The sequence below is a fragment of the Portunus trituberculatus genome, chromosome 24 (assembly GCF_017591435.1).
Source record: "Portunus trituberculatus isolate SZX2019 chromosome 24, ASM1759143v1, whole genome shotgun sequence".
In the NCBI taxonomy this organism is placed as follows: Eukaryota; Metazoa; Arthropoda; class Malacostraca; order Decapoda; family Portunidae; genus Portunus; species Portunus trituberculatus.
This window is the reverse complement of record NC_059278.1, coordinates 17,654,489-17,681,988: the sequence shown is the minus strand read 5'-3', so window position 1 is coordinate 17,681,988 and position 27,500 is coordinate 17,654,489. Positions and strand designations below refer to the sequence as shown.

Below are 27,500 nucleotides of genomic sequence, written 5' to 3'. Positions count from 1 at the left end.
TTCTCAATTTCAAAGAATTTTTTTTTTTTTTATTCCAAGTTTGTTATGAATTAGTCTGCATGTTGATTTTTGGGGACACATAATTCCTTCTTGACAACCTAATCTAATTAAACTAATCTAGTCTAACCAAATTATCCTGACCATATATAACCAGACTGGTAAAGCTGAGAAATTGATATGGTGTTACTTTATATCTCTGTGTAAAATTTGGCAGTGCCTAGGAAATAATGAAGACAACACCCACCATTGACAGTCATCTTCCTCAAATTAATTTTGATATTTGAAATTGTCCTCCTCACTCCACAGAAGGAAATAAAATGTTCTGATTGATCATAACAGATGTGACACACATGCATGGAGAAACACATCTTTGCCAGTATGCCTTGCAGGTGTGTCGCTTCTCAGCATTGGCGTGACAGTGAGTGAGCTCACTTCCTCTAAAAACTAATAAATCTTGAAAAATGCTGTCAGTATTATAGGCAATTTGTAATGGTATATATGGGGTTGAAATTACTCAAAATGAGAAGCTGTATATGATGAAAAGGGTAAGAAAAGCCATATTGTGACTGGTGTAAGAGTAAAAGAATACCAAAGTTGTGGGCGACTTTTTTTTATGGCGTTAAAGTTATCCCTGACTCTTGCTTTTTTCTAATGTTGACAGTGATTATCATTCTGGCTGATAATTACTAGATATAATTGTTCTTTTCTTTTATTTACAATGAAAACATTTAATTCTCCATAATATATCTACAGGCAACCCCTGCTTAACGAAGGTTCACACAACGAAATTTCGCTACAACGAAGGTTTCATTTTACTACCATCTGCTCATTTAACGAACACGAAACTCGCTTTAGTGAAGTTTTATCCAGGTAATTTTTTCCAAGTTTGAAAGCCCCGCCGTATCACGCAAGCCGACAGGCTTTTGAATACATCAGCGCCTCTGGTGGACAAAACGTGCACCACTCACTCCCCCTGTTCAAAACAATAGCAGCGTCACCAGCAGCTCACCTTCCCTCGCTCAACTTACCACCAAAACGCTGTGCAATGTCGTCTAGCATTGCTAAGAAGACCAGGAAGTCTCTTACTCTGGAAGTGAAGCTGGATATTATTCATAGACACGAGAGAGGCGAAAAAACTAATAGCATCGCTTCCCACCATCTTGACTCCATCTACTGTCTCTACTATTTTCAAGTTAGCAGACTCTATTAAGAAGGCTGGTGTAAGCTAAGAGAACCACCTGAACTCGTGACTCTGTAATGGATAAAATGGAAACCCTTGTGGAAATGTGGTACATAAGTTTTGTATGCGGTACAATGATGTGCCCTATGTTTACATTCCACAGCTTGCCAGCTAGCATATTTCCCGTTCCACTCTCCCTCCCTTCATAAATTTAAGATCATCAACATTATAAAGTTACTTACATACATTCATTTTAGTATACATTATAATGACTTAGTCTTAAATTAAACTGCCTAAATGTTTAACTTCATAATTTTTACTTTCATTAAACCTTTCACTGTACTATGATGCACTCTCGCTTTGTTTACTCTCAATGGAAGTTCAAGTCAGGGGTTAAACTTGTTATAATCAGTTCGCTTAATGAAGTTTCGCTTAACGAAGGGTTTTTAGGAACGTAACCCCTTCGTTAAGCGGGTTGCCTGTATATATATATATATATATATATATATATATATATATATATATATATATATATATATATATATATATATATATATAGTAAGGTCCCGGTTACGTCGGTCTCGAGTTACGTCAAACTCGCACTTACGTCAGTCCACTATAAGGCAATTTAAGATTTAAAAATTGAAAATTTATAAATCGTAAAGCGGGTTTATTGTTATTGTTGGCCCAGGCGTCACTAGTGGTTATCCGCCACACCGCCCACCTCATGCTTGAATACAATAACACTCTCATGCCTCAGTTCCACCACACCGTCGCCCCTGGCAAGAGTGTTCCTACATCTGCGTTTGCTGACTATCTTAGTATCTTGCTCAATGGCACCAAAAGAAAACTCCTGAGTGATAGCAGTGATGCTAAGAAAAGGAAAACCATTACGCTACAAGAAAAAGTGGACATAATTAAAAGACATGAGAAGGAGGCAGCAGCTGTGTGTAAGGAGTGAAGAAGAAAATGGGAAGCCCGTTACCATGACAACGGGAGGTTGACGACCTTGAGGGCTCACGCACCTATCACAACAATAACAACTCCGGAGCCTTCGCCTGGGCCACACGACACTTGCAGCTCACTTGCACCGTCTGCGCCTGTCTGCTGATCCCTATTGCCCTTTCCTATTGCATTTCCTGCCCGCTGCCCACGCTTCTACTCCCACCGCACTACGCTCCCAGGTGTCCACCCTGGGCGTCACAACATTCGACCTGCCTACCCTCCTGGCGGCCTCAGGCGTCCACCCTCTGGCAACATGCAGTCCTTCGTTCGCGGCCCTAATCAACAACAAAAACAAGCTTGTGTTTCATATTCCTACATACTTGTAAATAATATAACAATATAACCTTTTACTTATATAACGCTTCTACTCCTACCGCACTCCACAAAGCTCCCAGCTGTCCCGCCCTGGGTGTCACAACAACAAATTACCTGCCCACCCTCCTGGCGGCCTCAGGCCGCCCCTCTCGGCAACCTGCAGTCCTTCGCGTTCATGGCCTAATCAATATATTCCTACATAGTTGTAAATAATATACCAATATAACAATATAACCTTTTACTTACCTGAATAACCATAAAAAATTATAATATGCTTTGAAAGTACAAAAACTCGAGTTACGTACAAAATCGACTTACATCATGTTTCAGGAACGTAACTCTGACGTAACTCAGGACCTTACTGTATATATATATATATATATATATATATATATATATATATATATATATATATATATATATATATGTATATATACAGGCAACCCCTGCTTAACGAAGGTTCACACAATGAAATTTCGCTACAGCGAAGGTTTAATTTTATTACCATCTGCTCGTTTAACCCTTAAAGTATGGTGATCGTATTGGTACAATTGTTGCGTCGTGTGCGGAGAGGCGCGGATCGTACCGGTAATCATGATTTTTCCGTGCTAAACATTTGAATCTCCTGGAGCAAGTGGAGATATCTGGCATCTTTTCTCACTCACCTCCTTGAGCCTTGAGACTTATGTTCCCTCACAATAGGTCATCTTTTCCCATTTTGAGGCGACATCTGGCAACCCCTTGACCTGGAGGGAGAAAACGGTACTCTGAGTGATGTTATGTCAGTGTTACTCGGTAATGACATTGAGGAGTGATGAAAATGAAGACAGCAATTTTTCATATTGAGACAGAAGAAAGTGAAGACCAGTAGTGGTTTTGATAGTGATCTGGGAGATAGAGACCAATCCTCACAGCGACGTTCATAAACCTCCTCACGTAGCTTATTCCCCTCGAGCAATGTGCTAGTGTGTGTCACCCCTGGTTGCCTCTACAAGACTGTGCTTGTCGGCCAAGTCACGTGAATCCCATTGCTAATAAGAGTTGCCAGATTCCAATTATAATAGAAATCCACAATACTTGCAATATGTGTATTCTTTTTCTTTCTCTGTTTTGCACATCATTTCATATATCTAAGTTCGCATTTTCTTGACATGAAAGTGCAAAAGTTCCTACTTTGACATCAAATTGAAATGCCCAAAAGGAGAGAGAGAGAGAGAGAGAGAGCGCGGTATTATCGGAGCTTGGGGGGTACTGTATTTTACGGCTTACAAGACGCACTTTTTTTCCTAAAAAATACCCTGAAAAATACTAGTGCATCTTCCAAGATGAATGTTGTATTGTAAAGCAGCATCCAACCTCAAGTGAGCTTGGACACTTGACAGATAGCGACCTGGATTTGTGTGTTGAGTCATTACATTATGATGTTAGCTTAAGTACCATTTAATTTGGCCTTTTATATTATGTAAACTCAGTACTTAGGTGTTACAAGTATTTACAATACCATAGTCCTTCCTGCAGCCTACTCAGCGTGTGGAGAAAACGGGCCGCTCCCTTGTCTCGTTGCAACACACACATACATGCACACGAACGCATACACATCATGCCAGGTGCCTTTATACCTTTATTGATAGAACATCCAAGTGGCTTACTCATTCAAGCAAGAGTCAAAACTCCACTTGTGAATTGTATTCACATTGATAAAGCTTTGATGCACGATTGCAAAATAAAATAAATACAAACTGCAGCACCGACGCGTTCGGTTTTGGCGATCGGACAAGTGATTCCGTAATGTAAACAACAGGTCCAAAACATGCCGTCGCCCGCCACTAAAACAAGAGATGGACTGTTTCACTGTGTATATGTATTTACCTATGGTGTTTTTATTTACATAGTTTTAAATTTGTGGTGAGTGCTCCAGCAAATTTGTAATGAGTGGTGAAACAATAGTGTCTTGCAGACTCCTTGCTTCTGATGTTTTTTGTATAAAGTGGTCGGGTATATGGTGAATGTGTTCTTGTATGAGAATGACTTTTTTTTTTTCTTAGAAATTTCTTTCAAATATTAGGGTGCGTCTTCCAAGATGCAGCGTCTACCAAGCTGTACAATACGGTATTTCTTAGTGGCGGGTTTTGCCATGAATTTTTTGATATGCTATAACTTTGTTCTCAGAGGTCATAACATGTTAAAAACTACATCAAAAATAACATGTTAAAAACTACTCAAAATAACACAAAGAAATATGTTTTTATAAGAAAATTTTTTTTTTAGCATTTTTGACAGGTATAATTTTTTCCCATTGTAACAGACAGAAAGTAAATCAACTCCCCGTACTTCAAGGGTTAACGAACACCAAACTCGCTTTAGCGAAGTTTTATCCAGGTAATTTTTTCCAAGTTTGAAAGCCGACAGACTTTTGAATACACCAGCGCCTCTCGTGGACAACACGCATACCACTCACTCTCCCTGTTCAAAACAGTAACAGCGTCAGCAGCAGCTCGCCTTCCCTCGCTCAACTTACCACCAAAATGCCCTGCAATGTCGATTCTAGGACAATATCCCCCCAGACAATATCCCCCCTAGGACAAAATCCCCCTTAGGACAATATCCCCCCCCCACCCATAGAAAAATCAAACCTAACCTAACCTAACCTAACCTTAGGACAATATCCCCCCCTAGTGTCCTAGGGGGGGATATTGTCCTAAGGGGAATTTTGTCCTAGGGGAGATATTGTCCTAGGGGGGATATTGTCTGGGGGGATTTTGTCCGGAGGGTTTTTGTCTGGGGGGGATATTGTTCTGAAACGGCAATGTCGCCTAGCGTTGCTAAGAACACCAGGAAGTCTCTTGCTCTCGAAGTGAAGCTGGATATTATTCAGACACGAGAGGCGAGAAAACTAATAGCATTGCTCGCCACCATCTTGACTCCATCTACTGTCTCTACTATTTTCAAGTCAGCAGACTCTAATAAGAAGGCTGGTGAGACCATATCTTCCTTGCAAGCTAAAAGAACCACCTGAACTCGTGACTCTACAATGAATAAAATGGAAAGCCTTGTGGAAATGTGGTACATAAGTTTTGTATGTGATACAATGATGTGCCCTTTGTTTACATTCCACAGGTTGCCGGTTAGTGTCTTTCCGTTCACTCTCCTCCTTCATAAATTTAAGATCATCAACATTATAAAGTTACGTACATACATACATTAGTGTACATTATAATGACTTAAATTAAACTGCCTAAATGTTTAACTTCATAATTTTTACTTTCATTAAACCTTTCACTATACTATGATGCACTCTCGCTTTGTTTACTCTCAATGGAAGTTCAAGTCAGGGGTTAAACTTGTTATAATCAGTTCGCTTAATGAAATTCCGCTTAACGAATGTTTTTTAGGAACATAACCCCTTCGTTAAGCGGGGTTTGCCTATATATATATATATATATATATATATATATATATATATATATATATATATATATATATATATATATATATATATATATATATATATATATATATATATATATATATATATATATATATATATATATATATATATATATATATATATATATATATATATATACACATTATTTCACTTGATGAATTAAAAGGACTAAATTTATCAAGGCCTGATGCATGAAGGCTTAACTAATTAGTGTATCAGTAAAAGGTGTGTTGTGTGTCTTCAGAGGCAGGCATGTATGAGGATGGCCTCAGCCAAGAGACAAAGACTCAGCTCCTGCAGTTCCTGGAAGAATCGCGGGAATCGGCACGCATGGAAGAGGAAGAACGGAAAAACCTCCAAAGGCAAGAGCAGAGGATAATGGCGGAGACTCTTAGTCAATCGTCCATGCAAAAGGTGATTAGGGAAAAAGGGGATGGAAAAAAAATGAAGTGGGATGAAAAGAAAGGAGCAGAGCATGAAAGTTTTGGTAGTGTACTAGGGATAGGGAAAGGCGTAAAAGGGAAATTCAATATGTTTAGATAATGAATACAAATTTTGGCAAATGGTAAAGAAAAATTAAAGACAACATGTATAAAGCTGCATGAAAATGTATGTTAAGAAATTAACAGAAAAGATAGGTAACAGTTCTTCCTTGGTATACAGGAAAGTGATGGTAGCAGCGGCAGGTGTAGGAGAGTGGAGATAAATGTAGGAGAGGAAGCTGTAGTGAGCAGATCAGCTGCTGGACACAAACGACAAGAAACTGAGCCAGGTCCCTCAACAACCCCTAGGTCAAGTGTAGCATCAGTCATCAAATCCACAAGTGACCACCTGGCCAGACTGCACACACAGGCTGAGGATGAAGATGAAGACCTCATCCTTCTGCCACAAGAGGAGGTGGATGATCCTGAGTGTCAGGTTATCAAGACTAGTAATGAATCTCCCAACAGAGGAATGGAAGCCCTTAAGATAGGCAAGAGAAAGGGCCATGAAAATGTTGAAGAAATTGGTCCCACTCCTAGCCAGCCATGCCCTTCCCCTGTAATAGTTTCCCCAGTTATTGGTAAGAGCAGAACGACCTCCAATAACACTATCACCTCCACAGTGATGTCAGATGATGACTGTGACCCACACCCGATGCCACCGCCGCACAAATCCCAGAAGATACAACGGGAAAAACATCCCACACCTCGTGTGGTTCTAGTTCCTCTCAGTCAGACCATTTCCCTAAGTAAGAATGCTATCTCATCCTCTGAAGAAAAGCAAACATCACCTAGGAGTACCGTTCCAACTACAAACAACCTTACTGTCTCTCATATAAAGAATACTTCTCTTCACAATTCCCCTCCAACTGGAAAATCTTCCCTACAAAAGAATTCCATTTCTTCTCCTATGAATTCACCTAGTTTATCTGAAGAAACAGTCATCTTCAATTCAAACTCTTCCTCCTCCAGTAATTTGTCTCCTTCAGGGACTCCTTCTCCTTCAAAAGGTGCCAGTATTCATACCTCAGTAAAGAAGTCAGGGACTCCCAATTCTCGACTGAACTCTATGACACTCTCCACCAAGAGGAACATAGCTTCATACTTCAAAGAGGATTCCAACCTTTCCAGGAATTGTACATCACCTGTTAGTTCATCTTTGGGGGTATCCATCATAAAGTCCACTCTTTCTACCATCACCACCACCACAAGTGATGCTGCTCCTGCAACCTCAACAACCATCACCACTACCACATCAGACAAGGAGGGTGAGGAGCCAGAAAATTCTCCAGATGGTTTACCTGAGTCTGACACAGATGATAAGATCACCCTGCGGACTGCTGTGCTGCGTAGTATCAATGTATTCAACCCTAAATCAGTGAGTGAAGTCATCCTTGAGCGGAAACAACCCTTCCCTTCAGAGGCAGCTGAAAAATGTTATTACCAAGGCCCTAATGAATCTCAACAGCAGTGCAGGAACAGAATCCTTTCTTTAATGAATGATATGAGGATTTGTTTGCAACATCATCAGCACACTCTCCCACTCCTTCCCATGCCACTGCCAGTGACTGTTGACTGGCGCCTAAAGCACTTTTCCTTGGACCGCACTAGGCCAGCACCGCGGCGGATAGCACAACGTAAGCAACTGGATGAAGAGATGCAGAGGGAAGAATTTAAGCGAAGCACCCGTCAGACAGCAAAGTTTTCCCAGGAAGCATTGGATCCCATACCAGGGCCCAGCAGGACTGAAGGAACAACCAGAGGGCGTAGGCTGGGCAATGGTAGGACACTAGGCCTTCGGAGGGGTAAGAAATCTGCCATCATCCCACTTCCAAAGGTGACCAGTGACTCTGATTCTGATCTGGAGATTGGCCACACCAGCCCACCCTTGCCCTCATCCTCTCAGAGCATCCCTCTGCCATGCCCTCTGAAAGCTGGAGGCATAGTGTCAGAATCCAAGAGTAAGGTAGAGAGCCAGCCTCAGCACTCCAGAAAGGCCATCTTGCTGGACTCGGGCTCTGAAGGCAGTGACAATGAGTGCCATGTGGAACCTGGTGCTATAAGGTCAGATTCAAATCAGTGTCTCTCTCCTGAGATGCAGAGGGATGCAGCTGGTTCCCCCTCCGACCCTCCCTCTGAGCTATGCATCATTGAAGATGAGCAGGTCCGCCCCAAGCTTGGACGCCCTGCCATCAGAAGGGTGGCTCGTCGGGGCACACGGAGGCCCATGCCAGAATCCACAGGCTCAGTTCCGACTAAAATAAGGAGGACTCACACCCTGAGCACAGGTTAGTTCTGGTCTTCAAGGAGAAATGGAGAGAACCCTACAATAATAATCTACTTGAATGCGGAAATAGTAGTAGTAGCAATGTTTGTTACTGTAATGTTTGCTTGCTAATGAGCAATTAGACAGAATATAGAATAGTATTTATAATGATTTGTGTTTGTGGTGTTAATCATGTTTCACTCTCCCTCAGAAAACCCTACTACAGACAGAGTTCTTGAACAGACCAACCAACTGTCACCAGACTCTTCAGACCTCACTCCATCTTTTGAGGTAATTGTTTAGTTTAGTAAACAAAGCATTACATAATACTGATGTTGTCTTTGTGCATTATTGTATAAGACTAAGATAAAATATGTACCTAGGTGTGAACTAGACTAATATATCTTTTATGTTTCTTGTGCTGCTTTCATTTACTTGATAAATAGATAAGCAAAATGTGCCTTTTTAGGACCCAAGTGAATGGAATACTGAGCAAAGACAAACCCAGGAGGATGAACAAGAGGGAGAGAAAATCCCCTGTCCCATATGCCAAAGACTCTACCCTCTGCAGGAGATTGAGGTAAGTGTTTCTATGTAGTGTAGCTCCCGCTATGAGAAATAAGATGTATTTACCTAGTTGTATTTTACCTAGTTTTGGTTTATGGGAGAGAAGTAAACTCATGGTGTGCCGTCTCTATATCTTTTATCAAATTTCTTCTTAAAAGTATGCACAGTCCGAGCCATTACAACCTCTTCATCAAGTTCATTCCAATTGTTCACAACTCTATTAGGGAAACTATACTTCTTGACATCTCTTCTACAAAAACCCTTTATCAACTTGAAACCTTGTCCTCTTGTACTGCATGTGTACAATATCCACATCCTCCATACCATTAACCATTCTATACACATGTATCAAATCTCCTCTTTTCCTTCTCTTCCAATGTAATAATGTCCAATTTCCTCAATCTTTTTCCATAGGTTTCAGTACTTAAATTTGGAACCATCTTTGTAATTGCTCTCTGCATTCTTTCCAACTTCATCATATTTTTCTTTTTAAGAGGAGACCACATGACCGCCGCATATTCTAATTTCAGTCGTATCACAGAAATCAATATCCTTTCATCAAGGTATGAAAAGGCCACTCTCACCCTCTTTAATAAATTCATCATACCTTTAACAATATTATTTATATGTTTGTCTGGAGTCAAGTCATCTGTAACAGTCACTCCCAAATCCATTTCCTGTTTCGATATCTCCAATTTGACACCATTCATATTATAGTCCTATAGTATTCTCTTTACACTCTTACCAAACTCCATTACCTTACACTTATTCAAGTTAAAGTACATTTACCATGTTCTACTCCAATTACTAATCTTATCTGAATCACTTTGCAGCACTAAACAGCCATTCACATTTTCGACCTGTGTGTGTGTGTATTTACCTAGTTGTATTTACCTAGTTGTAGTTTTACAGGGCCTGGGCTTTATGCTCATATGGCCCCGTCTCCATATCTACACTTATCCAATTTCTCTTTAAAACTATGCACACGTTGACACCACTTCCTCACTCAAACTGTTCCAAGTCTCAACACATCTTTGCAGGAAACTATATTTTTTAACATCTCTCAGACATCTTCCATTGCTCAGTTTCTTACTATGCAATCTTGTGCTTCTAATGTCATATTCTTCTCTCAGGATTAGTTTCTCATTATTTATTTATAAACTTGTATCAGATCCCCTCTCTCTCTTCTCTGTTCCAGGGTTGGTAGATCCATAGCTTTTAGTCTCTCCTCATATGTCATCCCTTTAAATTCTGGAACCATTCATGCAGCCATTTTTTGTAGTCTCTCCAATTCCCTTATGTGTTTCTTTTTATGGGGGGTCCACACAACTCCTACATATTCCAATCTAGGTCTTATTTTAGTACTTATCAATTTCTTCATCATTTCTTTGTCCATATAGTGAAATGCTAATCCAATATTCTTTAGAAATTATATGTCTCTCTGAAAATTCTATCAATATGGTTTAATGGTTGATTGTTTTCTTCCATCATCACTCCCAAGTCCTTTTCCTTTTTTACTTTTTCTACTTCTACTCCATCTCCCATCTTAGATTCCCACTGGTCGTCTTTCACTTTTTCCCATTTCCATGACATGGCTTTTGTCCACATTGAATTCCATCCCATTTTTTACTCCATTTCCAGATCTTGTTTAAGTCTTCCTGTAGTATTTCAATATCCTCTTTTTGTTTTATGACACTGCACAGTTTCGCATCATCCACAAACAGATTTATGTAGCTGTTCACTCCCTCTGGCATGTTGTTTATATATATGAGAAAAAGTATAAGCGCCAATACTGACCCCTGTGGCGCTCCACTGTCTACTGTTCTCCACTTGGACTTCATATCTTTAACTACTGTCCTTATTTCTTTCCCCTTCAAGTAATTTTCCATCCATCTCAATGTGATTCCTTTTAAACCACCCTTCTCCTCTAACTTCCATAGTAATCTTTCATGTGGCACTTTATCAAATGCCTTTTTGAAATCTAAATAAATACAGTCAATCCATGCCTCTCTCTGTGTGTGTGTGTGTGTGTGTGTGTGTGTGTGTGTGTGTGTGTGTGTGTGTGTGTAATTCACTGTTTGATCTGCTGCAGTCTCTGACGAGACAGCCAGACGTTACCCTACGGAACGAGCTCAGAGCTCATTGTTTCCGATCTTCGGATAGGCCTGAGACCAGGCACACACCACACACCGGGACAACAAGGTCACAACTCCTCGATTTACATCCTGTACCTACTCACTGCTAGGTGAACAGGGGCTACACGTGAAAGGAGACACACCCAAATATCTCCACCCGGGCCGTGTGTGTGTGTGTGTGTGTGTGTGTGTGTGTGTGTGTGTGTGTGTGTGTGTGTGTGTGTGTGTGTGTGTGTGTGTGTGTGTGTGTGTGTGTGTGTGTGTGTGTGTGTGTGTGTGTGTGTGTGTGTGTGTGTGTGTTCACCACTGTCATCTGCTGGTCACCCAGCCAGCCTTCCCCATTACAGAGTGAGCTCAGAGTTCATAGACCGATCTTCGGGTATGACTGAGACCACAACACACCCCACACCCCAGGAAAGCAAGGCCACAACCCCTTGAGTTATATCTCGTACCTATTTACTGCTAGGTAAACAGGGGCTACACATTAAGAGGCTTGCCCATTTGCCTCGCCACTTCCTGGGACTCAAACCCAGACGCTCTCGGTTGTGAGCTGAGCGTGCTAACCACTACTCTACATGGCATGTGTGTGTGTGTGTGTGTGTATTTACCTAGTTGTAGTTTTACAGGGCCTGGGCTTTACGCTCGTGTGGCCCCGTCTCCATATCTACACTTATCCAATTTTTCTTTAAAATTATGCACACTCGTTGCTGACACCACTTCTTCACTCAAACTGTTCCACGTCTCAACACATCTTTGTGGGAAACTATATTTTTTAACACCTCTCAGACATCTTCCCTTTCTCAGCTTTTTATTATGCGATCTTGTGCTTCGAATGTCATATTCTTCTCTCAGGATCAGTTTCTCATTATCCACTTGGTCCATTCCGTTGATCAATTTGTGTGTGTGTGTGTGTGTGTGTGTGTGTGTGTGTGTGTGTGTGTGTGTGTGTGTGGTAATGAGGGTCTTCTTTCCCTCATTAATCATTGTTGGATCTTTCAACCATCCTAAACAACAACAGAAAACTACTGAAGTGGATAGCTAATTCCAGATGTAAAAAAAGGGGGCATCCTAAAAAGACATTGGTGAGTTTAACACTAAATCAAGTAGAAATAGATGTTGAGAAAGTCCAGCATCAGGTTAGTTCAGATCCTAGGAATGAGTGATTACATACACGATTTTATATATTTCTCCTTTGCTTTTCAGGTGCATGCATCAGATTGTGCAGAGTTGGAGGACACTCGGCAGCAAGAATCAAACCAAGACTCCAGAAGACTCAGGAGAATGAATGAGGAATCAGCTGCTGCAGAGGTGTCTAGCAGTGACAAATCCAAAGTATTGTAAGCTGCTTTTGTCTGTTTATATAATCGGCCCCATACTTTGTGAAACAGCCTTCCCATCTTTATTGATAACTAAGGCCAGATGTCAACTTAAGGGATTTTAATGGATCATCATTGGCCAGTTGTGACAAATAAATTAAGCCACACCTCTTTTTCTTACCCCACTCTATGTCCACCTCCCCTTTCCCACTGCCTCTTTGCTTCGTGTTTATGCATTTTTCATTATTCATACCCTCCTACCTCCCTTCTCTCTCTCTCTCTCTCTCTCTCTCTCTCTCTCTCTCTCTCTCTCTCTCTCTCTCTCTCTCTCTCTCTCTCTCTTTTTTATCTTTACCAATTTACATAGATATACAGAGTTTTGTACATTATACATTACATACTTAGTACAATATTAGGCTAAAGAAGTCACAGTTAATGCCTTCTATCCGAAAGCCTGCCTCTGTCTGTCTGTCCGTAGCAGCCACTCATTCACTGTACACTTGAACTGCTGCGTGGACCAGCAGCCCTCTACACTCGCTTGCACAGCAACAATAGCGTTCCACAAGCCGATATACGTGTTGAGGAACTGCCTTTGTTGGTGCCACGTTCTGCACCTGGGCTGGAGCAGCTCCCCAGGGGCACGGATGACGGTTCTGGTGGCAATCTCGGCCTGTCGGGCAGGCTCTCTCTCTCTCTCTCTCTCTCTCTCTCTCTCTCTCTCTCTCTCTCTCTCTCTCTCTCTCTCTCTCTCTCTCTCTCTCTCTCTCTCTCTCTCTCTCTCTCTCTCTCTCTCTCTCTCTCTCTCTCTCTCTCTCTCTCTCTCTCTGACGAAGGGGAGGTAGACGAACAAGAGGATCTTCTGAGAAGACCTTGAAAAGTCAATGTCTGAGGAACATTAAGAATTTCAGTTTTCCACAAATTATGGTGAACATCTGGAATGGATTGAGTGAAGAGATTGTAGCAGCAGAAAGTGTGCACAAATTTAAGGAAATGTAGATATGGAGACAGGTCACTGTGAGCCCTGCTTGAACCTTGTAATGTACAACGAGGTAAATAAACACACACACACACACACACCGTGTAGTGTAGTGGTTAGCACGCTCGACTCACAATCGAGAGGGCCGGATTCGAGTCCCGGTAATTGGCGAGGCAAATGGGCAAGCCTCTTAATGTGTAGCCCCTGTTCATCTAGCAGTAAATAGGTACGGGATGTAACTCGGAGGTTGTGGCCTCGCTTTCCCGGTGTGTGGAGTGTGTTGTGGTCTCAGTCCTACCCGAAGATCGGTCTATGAGCTCTGAGCTCACTCCGTAATGGGGAAGACTGGCTGGGTGACCAGCAGACGACCGAGGTGAATTACACACACACACACACACACACACACACACACACACACACACACACACACACACACACACACACACACACACACACACACACACACACACACACCAGCTATGGAAAAAGATTGACATGTCACTTTTCGTAGATAATATATGTAGCAAAACTGCTTCATTAAGTAAGGAGCAAACTGTACATTACATTTTTTAACTAATCTGTAAACATCTAGTTAAGGGAAATGTGTAAAACCCAGGATGACAGATTTCATTATTAATGTAATATTCCTGTCTTTGTAACATCACCTAAACTTTGCTCAACAGTAATAAGAGGCAAAGTTGCAACTTGTGTAAGGAGATTTTGAACAGCCCTGAGGATCTCCAGTTCCATATACAGTCGTGCCACAGAACGGAAGAAGAGGGAGATGAGGACGATTTTCTTTTCCTTTCGACTTCCTCTTCTTCAGTTGCCATCCGCCAGATTAACAGTATGGTTTCAGTGCCATTGCAGTTCTTTTCTTCTATTCTACAATGAATTTTGAGAGGAATTTCTGCTTGATATATGATAGATTCTGTATTGATTTGCCAAACAAAGTTCCTTTTTGTTATTGTTTATGTAAACAAACTCAGGGTTGTAGTTATAGGCTGCTGTTTTACAAGTGTTGATAAAGTTTTCTTTGATCATTGATTATTTTAATTCTTCTCCACAGGGAGGAACATTAAGGTGCCTGGACGAACACTGACCCAGGAAGTGGCCAAGGGCAAGAGAGGAGTGTCTCGGGCAGGGAGTCTCTTTAATAACTCTGAAGACAAACCTTCATAGCATTTCTCAGGGTTGATGGTTTTGCCTTATGTGCATCAGTTTCAATTACTAGTAATGATTGGTAAGTATATTTTTCATTGGCTGAACTAAATTTGTAGAGTTGAAGATGAGATGATGTGTGGTGTATATGGATAATTTTTGGATGTGAAAGCTACTGTTGTGGGGAAAAAACATTGCCAAGGTGTATTGATTTTGTCCATTCTCTTCAAGAGTCCTTGTAAATGTGGCCTTTGTGTTAGTTGATTAAGTGATGTTCACAAGGACTAAACAGTGTAACATGAGTTTATTACCAATACTTCAGACCATTATACTGTGTAACAAGATTGTGTTTCAACAAAATAAGTTTCTAAAAAAAATGTTTTTGCAATAAGTATTATCTTTGCTTTTCCTCATGGAGGAGTGAGTGAATGAATTTGAGGGAACAAATTATGAATCAGCAGTGGAGGAAGAGCACTCATTGACAGTCAACAAAGTAGCTTGAGGTGTGCTGTTGTATCAGTGAAGGAGCCACTGAGAGACTATCATTGTCTGCCATGCTACCATTAGTCAAGCAGGTAAGCACATGACAGATTTTATTTTTATTCCTCTTTTATTTCTTCCTTCTCCATCTCCTCCTCCAGTTTTTACATTCAACTACTGAAAAAAAATCTTGCATGGGATTTTATAATTTTTCAGCATTGATTAACTTGTTTGGAATGATAACAATGTTTGTATAGTGTGCTACTTTGCAATTTTTTTTTGTTGATTTTCATGATTCCATGGTTGACTTGTGATATTCAAGCTGGTCATCAATCCATACTCTTCCCTGTCATTGTGTGGATTTTCCCAGCCTGTGTTTATGTGTTTGGGATATTAGCTTGCAAGGTTTTGTTCTGCATATTGTACAATGTGTGCATCAGAAGAGTTGGAGGTTTACCAGAAAAGGCAAGCACTGCCCAGGGATCAAACTGGGACCTTCCACTTGCTGGGTGGATATCCTAACCATTACACTATGGTTGCCTCCTGGTGGCATTCCTCACATGACCCTACCACATAACTTCTTTAACCAACCAGATCTTTTTTTTTTTTATTCCCACAACACTAGGATAATATTGATATCTGAAGTGCTTTCAGTAATACTTTATTATGGAAAACAAGGTAGGATACATCAGGGACAGGACAATGCAAGACTAGGACAACACAAGAACAAGACACATTTCATGCTGCTGATTTCATAGTTTTCTAGAGGGGAATGTATGGAATATATTTGCCCTGCTTCTTGAGAGCTCTTAAACAAAATATCACATCACCACTACCTAGCTGAATAGAGTAGGTAGTCATCAGAATGAAAAATGTTATGTTATACCTAACATGGACCTCTGGGCTAACAGCTGCATTATTATGTCTCCAGATTCACAGTTGTTTTGATTAATCACTGAATAATCTCAAGATGGATTGCTGATGTAGATTATAAAAAGATAACAATACATAACTAACTTGTAAGCCTACACTAAAAAGCTCCTGGTTACAAAACATAATTTTTCACTGAAAACCATAAATTTGTATAATCTTTCCTTAAAGCTTTTTGCTGGTGTCAAGCTTGTTGTACTCATCCATCACCTACTAGCCTACCCCTTGCTACAGTACTCATTTGCCACAAAAACCCATCTCTCTCTCTCTCTCTCTCTCTCTCTCTCTCTCTCTCTCTCTCTCTCTCTCTCTCTCTCTCTCTCTCTCTCTCTCTCTCTCTCTCATTATGGTGAAGTTATTGCAATGATTGATGAATAGTTTCTAAGATAACAATTTCTATAACAGATATTATAATTAGTTAACAAGTTGGTTGCTGGAGGATAACCTCACAGTTTAGGCATGCTAACTGTCAGGTTACAGCAGCTTCCTGAGGCAGAAATTCCAACCTTTGCTAATTCTGCCAAGAGAAACTAAATATCACATAATGGACTGGAGCATTTCATCCAGCTAGTGCTGTTCCTCTTTGTCACAAGGAAACTTGAGGACCTTTTCCCTGCTCATACAAGGAACTGCTCACGACACTTATGGTCATATAACTGATCAAACAAGCTGCCACCTAAAACTTGATGTCCAGTAAGTGAGCAAAAACCTTGCTTAACAATGGTTATGTTGTAATGTGGTATTAAAAGTAACCTTTGAACAACTGACACTTAGATTTGATAATAGCTTATGGTTATATTGAAATAGGCGTGCACTTGTTGTTTGAAAGATATTACATAACATTATTATAAATTCAGTCTGATATCACAATGAAAATTGGCTTACATGTCCATTTCATTCTGCCCATGAATGACCATAGTGTTCTGAGAGACTGTGGCCATCCAGTCACTGTGGCACTCAGCATCTATAACAGTCAAATCAAATGTACCTGACATTGCACTGATGCCATATTTTTAATTTGCCAGAGCACTGCTCCTTTCTGTTTGTACTACATCTTCATAGTCACCCTTCACCCGTAGATTCTTGGGATCAAAAGGTGGGCGGAGGTGTACTGTGGCAGGGAGACTCACACCCATGGACTCAAGGTGCCACGTACCAGTGCTCAGGAATTCCTTATTGACAACACCTCCCTCAGGCCGATGCACATATCCATATGCAATGGCACGCCCCAGGGCAAAAGCATACTCTGCTCGCCGCGCATAGCCCACAATCTTGTCGTCACGTACAATGGCCTCCAGTCCCCAAAGAGGCTGTGTGCTGTCCTGCAGCGTAAGCGTCACTAGCTTCCTCTTAATACCCTCGGCCTTCTGTTGCTCCACAGCTGCTCGTCCCAGGAAGTTAGTGTCTGTCTTCAGCTTGCAGGTGAAGGCAAGGCCGGCCTCTAGGGGTGTGTCATCAGGACGGACGTCACCATGCCAGTGCCGGTAACCTTTCTCACAGGACAGAGAGTCAATGGCACGGTAGCCAGCGTTAGTGATGCCCCATGGCTTGCCTGCTTCCATCACAGCACGGTACACAGCTGGTGCTGACTCATTTGGCACATGCAACTCCCAGCCTGTAGAAGTAGGAGTTTGTGATGTCAGCTGCAATAGCATTTTATGTTGCTTAATCTCTACACACACACACACACACACACACACACACACACACACACACACACACACACACACACACACACACACACACACTCACCAAGTTCTCCAACAAAGGAGACTCTGAGGGCACGGACAGTGTGGCCAGCAACAGTGATGACCTTGTGTGAGGAGAAGGGGAAGGAGTCATTTCCAAGGTCTTCTGATGTCAGCTCCTGCAAGAGGGTTCGGCTGTGGCGGCCCTGCACAGACAGCAGTGACATGTCATCCGTGTGATCCAGTAGGGAGACATTCCATTTATTCTTCCGGATCTCCTTTGTGACATGGGCGAGGTTCTGCAGTGCTGCCGCCCCGCCTGCTGCGAGGTAGAACCCACGCCCTTCAAAGGCAGGATCACATGCAGACCCACTGCCCCCTTCACACACGCTCTGCCAAAGGAGGACAATAGTGACACAGGGAATAGTAACAGGTCTATACTATAATATCCTTTTATTCTTTATCTGTATAAGAATCTCCTTTCTATCTAGAGGTACTGTAAAATTCTTGTAGAGTATCCCCCTCAGTTTCCACCAATGATTATAGCAATGACGAAGTTACGAGGAGCACATCTGTACTAAAATATCACTTCACTCCTCAACTATAAGAGTGTCTTTTATAGATGTACTACTCTGAAAAGTTCTAGTGATGTATCCCTTCAGTTTCCATTAATAGTGAAGATGAAAAGTGAGCAAAAAGAAATGGGAGGACATTAAGAGAAAAGAAGAGCACTAGAAGTAATGGGTGATGTGGAAAGAAAGAGAAGCAATACTCACCACAGTAAGATCAGCCTCCACACCACCCTTGGCATTAAGCATACAGGTGTATATAGTGGCACCGGGTTGTCGGGCCATGTTGGCAGAGAAGATCCAGTCAGCAGCCTTCTGAGCATCTGGTCCCGTCAAGAAGTACTTTCCAAAATAGGACATGTCGAAGATGGCCACACGCTTCCGACATGCAAGACACTCCTGCTGAATCTGTGGACAAGAATGTGACCTTAACATCCTTGAAGTCTACAATGAACAACTTACTTTGGGAGACTTCAGGAAGGAGAGTAAAACAAAACTCCTAAACACTTCTGCTCAATCTGTGGGCAAATAGTGAGTGGTCTTCATTTCCTTCAAGTCTATTGTGAAAGAAATTTAATAACAGACTCCAGTTGGTGTCTTGAAATGAGGAAAAGTATAAAGTGGACCAGAATGGACATCTATTTATTCATTGTATAAAGGAGACAAGTACTTGATCAAAAGACAGAAAGGAGAAAAGAAGAAAATTGTTGGTACCATTCTTACTAATCTCTGCTCTCACCAGGACAGCCATCATCATATATTCTACAATTACTGAAGAGTAAAATATACACCACTCTTTTCTCCATGCATTCCACAAGCTTCACATGAGAAAGGGAAACCAACAGAACCCAAAGAAGACCTGCCTGATGATGGTGAGAAGGGAAGTCAAAGGTGTAGTCATTGAAGAGGAGAGCTTTGTATTGGTCCTCTGCATGGGATGGTGTTGTCTCATAAGCTCCATACCAGTCATAAGGAAGGACAGGCATTGGGGAGGAGGCAAACCAACCAGGCCGCTCCCAGCCATGCCGTTCCTGGAAAACACAGCCTGCGTCCTCCAGCTCCTGAGGGTGAAGGAGAACATGTGTTAATAACTTAAAAGCACAGGAAAATAGAACTTTTTGCTCTAAAAATGCCTGTTATTTTCTGACACGTTACTTCATATAGATATGTGAACTATGCATTAGTGCTATGATTATATCTAATTTACCTTTCTTTAGGGAATGGCACTTCATTGAGTTTTTAAGCCTTATGCCAGTCCCCTTCTTATATAAAGAAAATGTAAAAAATCAAAATCCTGGAGATAATGTGTGTTTGTGAAGGTGACAGTGATGGGTTGAGGAAAAAGTGCTCTTCCTCTCCACATAGAGAGGAATTTATGAATCCCTAAATATACACTGAGTTCACTAGCTCATTAAATAAAGGTTTGATTCTAAACCAGTGGCCTTAATTTAACTATGAATGCCTGAGATGCAAATTAATTATCCAAAATCAGTGAATTATGACAGTATACATTGTTACGTTACCTAATGGTAAAGACCAGCACCGTGTGAAACCAGCATACATGTACGGTACTGTTATTTCTTTACATACAAATTTGAATAACTTCAAAACATGGCATTGTACACCATGTTCTACCTAAACACATTTCTTGTGCACCTGATATATTTTTTTTTAACGCTATGGCCTATAACGCCTGTAGGTATACTTGAAAAGTATGTATGGGAAGCGCTGTTCAGCATCCACCCATTAGTGGCGCATGCAATTTTATTTATAGTGGTATCCATATTAGGGCCCATATCACCACCCAAGCACATCTTTGGTGTAACCACCTATATATAACCTGGGTGTCATAGTGACATGTAGGCAACTTTAAACCACTCAACAAATGGCATAGTTTGAAGGCGGTACATGGTAGGATTTGAACCTACGCGTGGACATCTGCCCGATCTCAGGCTCACCACCTTATCCACTACCCACCGCCTCCCTAAATGCCCAGTTCATTTGAAATAATCAACAGCATTACGTTCTTTCAACATATTTCATGCCTACTCAGCGCACCTTTTTGTATGCATTTAAATTTATCAACAACGTGGCACCATACTCCATGTTCTATTCATAGTAAATCTATTCAATGCTTTCTCTGCACACCTGATGAACAGCTGACTTGCGTTGGCCACGTCCTGCTAGAGGCTCATCATGGGGGAAGACAATGCTGTAATTCTTGGCATAGGACTCATGGGACCTTGCTGCTACCCACGCCTTATCAGTGTTGAGTGGCGGGTGGTAGCGGCGGATGTCATAACCGAACATATCAAGATCTGGTCGACCGTGGAGCACCCAGCGTGCCATTTGGTCTCCACAGCCGCCCCCAAGCATCATTCCGCTACTGTTGAACCCGACGCAGTGGAAGAAGCCCTCCACATTCGGGTCCTCTCCTGCAGGCGGAAGGAGAGATGCGTTACGGTGGTGTCATGGGGTGGTTGTGGTGGTTGGTGTTTGGTTATTGCTCACTCTCAGGGTTTTGAACTTTTGTCTATTAAGTAATTGTTTTTCTTTATGTAATTGGTTCGTTTTCAAGAAAGGTGGACTCTCTCTCTCTCTCTCTCTCTCTCTCTCTCTCTCTCTCTCTCTCATAAAACAATGCCAACCCCTAACTTTACTGACCCATGACAGGCTTGTGGTCAGGCGTGAAGGACTCGGGACCACAGACTGTCGACTTGATTCCTGTCCTCTCGAGCACTGGGACGCGGTTGATGGCTCCCTCGATGTGAGCTCCAAATACATCCCAATCCAACTCATACAGACCAAATGAGAAGTCCTTATCGAGCTGTTTCGTGTGAAGGAAATAGAAGGAAGTAAATGAGATTATGACAAAGGTTAACCACAGAGGAAGCAGTATGTTGTATCTGGGTGACGGATTTCCTTCAAGACTGCATGATTGCGTGGTTATAGGCTACTGTGCATCCAAGTGGCCTGTGTACTGGCTGGTTTGTTGTCTTAATTATCTCCATTGCTTGTGTGAGATATTTTAGTGTTAGATAAACAGGGATTTTCATTTAAAGCTATTTCCATTATTCCAAATGAAATTTCACTGAGACAGCTTGCTGAAGAAGGAACAAGCAGGATAAAAGAAAAATAAACATGAGAATCCGAGCTATCATCACTGTGGCCTTTGAAAATGAAAATATACTAGTCATGATTGTACTCACTCTCTCTCTCTCTTACCCTGTCCAGGAAGATCGGGTTAACCTCGTAACCGCCGACGGACAGTGCATCACCCTGCAGACGAAGGTACACCGACGCATCATGGTCGCGAACATTTGGCATGTTTTCAATGCCTGGTATCTTTTCCGTGACTACATAGGCATGTTTCATGGGTGCTAGGGGTACCTTCACTCCCACTAGTCCTGCTATATCGTTGGCCCAGCAGCCTGTAACACGTCAGAGGGACCAGAAGGTTAGCGATGGCGCCGTAGTGTGAGTTAGGTAGCAGTTATCCTAGTGAAGATCATGTGTGTTACCTGTTGCGTTGACGACAGCATTGGTCTTGATGACGCCGCGTGGAGTGTGCACCTCTGTCACTCGCCGCCCTCCAAGCAGTGTCTCCTGGGTCTTGATCTCCGTAACAGGGCATTCCTCAAACACCCGCGCCCCAGCCTGCGTGGCCCATCTTGTGAGGCCTTGACACAGTCCCGCAGGATCCATCGTACCTGTGGGAGTATAAGCCTTGCCTGTATTCTCAAATGTGTTGCTCTCTCACCACGATTGTTTTCAAAGGCCACAGCAGGGACGGTTTTTGCTAAGGATAGTATGTGGGCGCACCAGCGCCCTTGAAAAATATATAAATAAAAAAAAGAAAAAACGCCAGTTTCTAACACTAAATACCGCTAATTTCCACGTCAAGTTAGAGGAGTGGTTGCTAGCGTGCCTCTACTATCACGTCAACTTGCTGCTGAATCATGTATACAGGTCGTTTGTCAAAAGAAAAGGCTAGGGACAAGGGAGAGTTGGACCAACTTGCGCCTGTGAGTCTTACTCTGAGGAAAATTAAGGGAGAGGGGAGATAGGTTTGGGTTTTGGTTTGAGGGGGCGGTATCCGATGAAGGATTTGCCCTAGGCGTAAAAGTAGCCAGGACAGTCTCTGGACCACAGAGATGATTAGCCGAGTTCTCAAGACGGTTTCTCCTAATGATTCTAAAATCTTGTTACTCTTGAGCTGAAACCATGATTTTTTTTTTTTTTTTAACTATTGTAACTAACTAAAACATTTTGAATGTAGTGAAGGCACGTACAGCGCAGAAGTCTTTCAGAATGGGGTTCATAATTGAAACGTTCAGGCGTCTATCTCTAACAATCTTAAGAGGTATTGGTGGAAATAATTGGATTTTGGCGTGTCTTGTTTGCAATAATCGAATAGGTACTATTCTGTTATTTCTGCCACGCCGGTAGCAAACCTCTGACTATTGTGATTCTGATTCTAACTTATTCATTGCTACTGACCTTGAAAATAGTCCCAGTGAGAGTCTAAATATGGACTTCAGACATCCCTCCAATATAGCACCAACAGAGCTCATCATCTTCACCCCCTTCCAGCACTCATCATATCTCTCTCTGGTGAACATTTTCTCTTTGTATTTCCCCCATTGTATGCTTCCCATGGCGCTGTAACCTTTGTTCATCTAACGCACTCAACTTTGCCCTTCATTTACTCCCTCTGTTCCTGCGTCTTTTTTTTTTTTTTTTTTTTTTTTTTCATGTAAGAGAGGAGGACTGGCCAAGAGCAACAAAATATCAAGTAAAAGGCCCATTCAGCTGCCAGTCTCCATTTAAGAATGACTCATAATTTTAATGCATGAATCAGGGTGTACAGTGCATGCATTCTTCAAGCACACTCAGTTTCCGGTGTTTACCATTCATTCACTCCCACAAGTACTCAATACAAATGACTCATAACATAAGCACATGATAAGCTTAGCAACTTCTAGATTTCATAAAGCAAACAAATCCTACCGGAATAAACGATAAATGAACAAACGGACTACCATTTGGTGAGTTTCCTGTCTAAAAATTAACATGTGAACAGCGGAAAACTAGCCAACATGCGAATAGATAATGGAAATAGCGGAGGTTACTGTCATGCTTCATTAGGAAGATTCTTACTATGATATAAAGAAAAAGAGAGAGAAAAACTGGAAACTACTTGTTTTGGCAGTACTTCGGTGGAAGCAACTCGGGCCCGGACCGTTCATAGGGAGAACCGAGAGTATTCACGAAGCGCCGGTTTATAGGAATGGCCTGCTGGGCTGGCTTGTGTATCTCTCTCTCTCTCTCTCTCTCTCTCTCTCTCTCTCTCTCTCTCTCTCTCTCTCTACCGGTGCGTTCTGACTTTTTTTCTGAGTTAGAGAGGTAGGCCAGGCCAATCAGATGCCACTGAGGCCAGCAGCACGTGAGGGCAAGATGATTGGTTTGTTTTTATTAACACGCCCCAACAGTCCCTATCAACCACACACTGACACACAGCGTGAGGAGGGAAGGGTGTATGACATGTGCTTATGCTTACGTGCGTGCGTGTGTGTGCGTGCTCCCATGCATGTAGTTGTGGGTGTGAACGAGCGTGTGTGGGCAAGGGGCAAGGCCTGGAGGGTGGCCTGGTTACATGAAGGATTCCTGGCCTGAAAAAGTCTCCCAGTCCGACCCTGAAGCAGCCTCCTTCTACCTATACCAATACCAATACTACCTATATTTCTATCCAAAGCGACAAATCGTCTTTTCATAGCAACTGCCATTGATTAAAACTATCTCTGACATGTATCATGTAGGACGAGCTCTCTCTCTCTTTCTCTCTATACTCACCGTCGCCGGGGCAGTAGAGGGTGCCAGCTATATCCTCCACGTTCATGAGTGGGTACAGTTCTTTCGTCTCTGCGGGACCCAGAATGTAGCTCTCCACACCGTTCACCCGTCCCACCGTCTGCAGTCGCTGGTACTCCTTCAGCCTCTCCTGCAATGGGCCCCAAAGAAAACTATTACACTCGAAAAAAAAATCCCACAAAGAATTATCGTATCCCTCCTTTGTGGAACGCGAAAATGTATGAGATGGAACGAAAAGCTTGTATGTAAATGAACTATGTTCTGTTCAATCATAAGGACTATTCTTCATTGGATTTTTCGATGGTCGGATAGGTCTCTCTCTCTCTCTCTCTCTCTCTCTCTCTCTCTCTCTCTCTCTCTCTCTCTCTCTCTCTCTCTCTCTCAGCAAAATCCTTATCAAATAAAACGCCTTGGAAAACTCGAATCCCATTGTAATCGTTTAAAAGTAATCGAGATCAGGATTCGAAACATTTCAAAGTATGGTTCCCTCTCCTCCTCTCTCTCTCTCTCTCTCTCTCTCTCTCTCTCTCTCTCTCTCTCTCTCATGTTCAGATTGTTCATTACCCTGATAGAGATTACTTGCGTCACTGCTTACACAACTATCTCTCAGTAGCTGATTTCCTGTGGATGCGTATACGTTTTGTCCTCTCTGCTACCTTATTTTTAAAAACAGTTGAAACGTATTTGACTTAAAATTTAAGATCCTCTTAGTTTTTTTATTATTTTTACCCCATTCCCGTATGAATAAGTCTTAATTGATCGATTTCCTTGCATGTATACGTACTTTCTATGTGTTACTAAATGTTTGTTAATTCATCTACTCAGCTACACTGGTTCGGTAATTTCCGTCATGATTCACTATCTTTGTGATCCCATCCTGTCCTCGTCCTTCTATTACAAAAGACTTACCACATTCTCAAACCTTTCAACATTTTGGTCCAATAATTCTTTTAGCCTATAGTGGAAATCATTCTAGACCACAGCCCACCTCAAAATACCGGTTTTGGCTAAGTTACGCCTCAAGAATCATGAAAAAACTGTAGGAAACTCGCAACATCACATCTTTTTATCACATTCTCAAACGTTCCAATGTCTTATTCGTAGTTTTCACAGTGTTCCAATGGGCATTGTACGAGAGCTCGGGGCGCCTCAAAATACCGGTCTTGGTCAAACTACATACACTAGAAAAGTAGAATAGGAAACTATAGGAGTAACTTCCACTGAAACCTGCTCTAGAGAGAGGAGGCTGGAACGTTAAAGATAAGGAGCAGGGCTTCCATTTTAGGGTAAAATACCCTAAACTAGGGTAATTGGACCCTTCTTAGGGTAGTGTTTAGGGTAATGCATAAACTAGGGTAATTTTAGGGTAATCTGCCGTCCTATGGATAGGTGTGGTGATGAGGCGAGCTTCGTATGTGTGTGGCATGTCGGTTGGTGACTGTGCTGAGTGATGAGGATGATAATGAGGCCGTTGATGATGATGCCAGTGATGTTGATGATGATAATGCTGGTGATGAGGGTGATGATGTTACACTGTTCCACTGTGGTGGTATTGGTGGTTATTTGAGAGGAGGTGGAGAAGGAGGGTGTTGCTAACTTCTCGATTGGTACCTACAATCTCTCCCATTTAACGATGTTACCTGCGAATAAAGTGACACTTTTTACTTCGACAATCTTGGGTAAAACACTCGAATCTAGGCTAAAATCGAAAAATAAATCTAGGGTAAGATTTCATCAACTCATGGAAGCACTGATAAGGAGGCTAGTGGAAATGTCTAGTAGAAGTTGTGTTCTTTACCTTGGTGGAGGCTATGAAGAGTCCTCCGTTATTGATCCATCCTGGGTTGATGTCCGTCTCCTCCTCCAGGCGACCCAGCATCTCTCGTGTGGTGTTGATGAGGGCGATCTCCGTGTCACTTGGCCGCAGACGCCACAGCAGCCCCGCAGTATGCCATGTGGTGCCTAAGAGGGAATACCATGATGCCTCTCTCGTGGTGTCGGTCCGTAACGCAAAGCAAGTGTATGAAGCACAATGCGCTGCTTCTCAATGCATGATTTGGCTAAAGTAACGACGCGCGATGCAATTCACAAGCCAGATGACCGGGGTTCGATTCTCCGGCCGGGTGGAGATATTTGGGTGTGTCTCCTTTCACGTGTAGCCCCTGTTCACCTAGCAATGAGTAGGTACGGGATGTAAATCGAGGAGTTGTGACCTTGTTGTCCCGGTGTGTGGTGTGTACCTGGTCTCAGGCCTATCCGAAGATCGGAAATAATGAGCTCTGAGCTAGTTCCGTAGGGTAACGTCTGGCTGTCTCGTCAGAGACTGCAGCAGATCAAACAGTGAAACACACACAAAATAAATTTAACCAAAACCACTTTCCATGAACCCCCCCCCCCTAATTCAGAGGCTTGAGTTGAGTTGAAGAGAGAAGGTGTTATGAGTTTCCTGGTGCATTGTAGACTAAAACAAGGAATGCTGGGGGTGGGGGGGGGAGAAAAAAAAAGGGAGAATTAGCAGAAAATATGAAAAAAAATGGGATAACACAAGCTTTAATTCCTAAACACACACACACACACCTGCCGTGAGTTTGTGAGCCTCCAGCAACACAGTATTGGTGGCCCCGAGCTTCGCCAGATGGTATAAGGTGTTGCAACCCAGAGATCCACCGCCCACCACCACCACGTCAGCATACTCGGGCACGCTGCCACCCGATGACGACCCTTTCTGGTCCTGAATAAGGGAAAACACGTGAGAAACTGCGCCGTACTTCCACTACATTCAAAAGGTTCTAGTTAGACTTGCACGAATTTTTAACCCCTTCAGGACCATGACACGTTTTCATATTCATTCTACTTATCATTTAGCAATTTATTCAGATCCAGATACTTATGTTGGGATTAAGATAGTGAGAACACCGGCCATTTATCTTCCCACCTCCATAGACTCAATTCCTAATATACATAAAATCGTCAAATCATGTCCGAAGCTCATGGTAAAAATGCGTCCCAGTACTGAAGGGGTTAAGGGTTCTTGTATCTTACATGTAAAGTGTTATATTAAGGTGTCAATGCTAATATGAGAGAAAGCTTTGTTAAACCTGGCAATTTATC

The 27,500-nt window shown here is 42.2% G+C and overlaps 2 protein-coding genes across 4 annotated transcripts in view; one reads left to right on the top strand and one right to left on the bottom strand.

Annotated features, from left to right (window-relative positions):
* The window catches only part of LOC123508457 (flocculation protein FLO11-like), a 54,567-nt gene extending 39,324 nt beyond the window's left edge, over positions 1-15,243 (top strand). For 2 of the 3 annotated variants that reach the window (XM_045262206.1, XM_045262205.1), the window contains exons 2-8: positions 6,193-6,362; positions 6,612-8,718; positions 8,908-8,987; positions 9,166-9,276; positions 12,602-12,735; positions 14,374-14,537; positions 14,760-15,243. In XM_045262206.1, the coding sequence (XP_045118141.1) occupies positions 6,201-6,362; positions 6,612-8,718; positions 8,908-8,987; positions 9,166-9,276; positions 12,602-12,735; positions 14,374-14,537; positions 14,760-14,872 (2,871 nt within the window). In that variant the 5' untranslated portion in view covers positions 6,193-6,200 and the 3' untranslated portion in view covers positions 14,873-15,243. The remainder of the gene's footprint in view (positions 1-6,192; positions 6,363-6,611; positions 8,719-8,907; positions 8,988-9,165; positions 9,277-12,601; positions 12,736-14,373; positions 14,538-14,759) is intronic. The other variant, XM_045262208.1, reaches the window with a different exon arrangement.
* A 733-nt stretch (positions 15,244-15,976) lies between these two features.
* The window catches only part of LOC123508458 (sarcosine dehydrogenase, mitochondrial-like), a 19,144-nt gene continuing 7,620 nt past the window's right edge, over positions 15,977-27,500 (bottom strand). The window contains exons 3-13 of the mRNA XM_045262209.1: positions 26,967-27,120; positions 26,188-26,351; positions 24,372-24,519; positions 22,040-22,228; positions 21,744-21,949; positions 21,183-21,345; positions 20,667-20,953; positions 19,382-19,579; positions 18,726-18,926; positions 18,014-18,341; positions 15,977-17,876 (exon numbers count right to left, since the gene is read on the bottom strand). Of these exons, the coding sequence (XP_045118144.1) occupies positions 17,275-17,876; positions 18,014-18,341; positions 18,726-18,926; positions 19,382-19,579; positions 20,667-20,953; positions 21,183-21,345; positions 21,744-21,949; positions 22,040-22,228; positions 24,372-24,519; positions 26,188-26,351; positions 26,967-27,120 (2,640 nt within the window). The 3' untranslated portion in view covers positions 15,977-17,274. The remainder of the gene's footprint in view (positions 17,877-18,013; positions 18,342-18,725; positions 18,927-19,381; positions 19,580-20,666; positions 20,954-21,182; positions 21,346-21,743; positions 21,950-22,039; positions 22,229-24,371; positions 24,520-26,187; positions 26,352-26,966; positions 27,121-27,500) is intronic.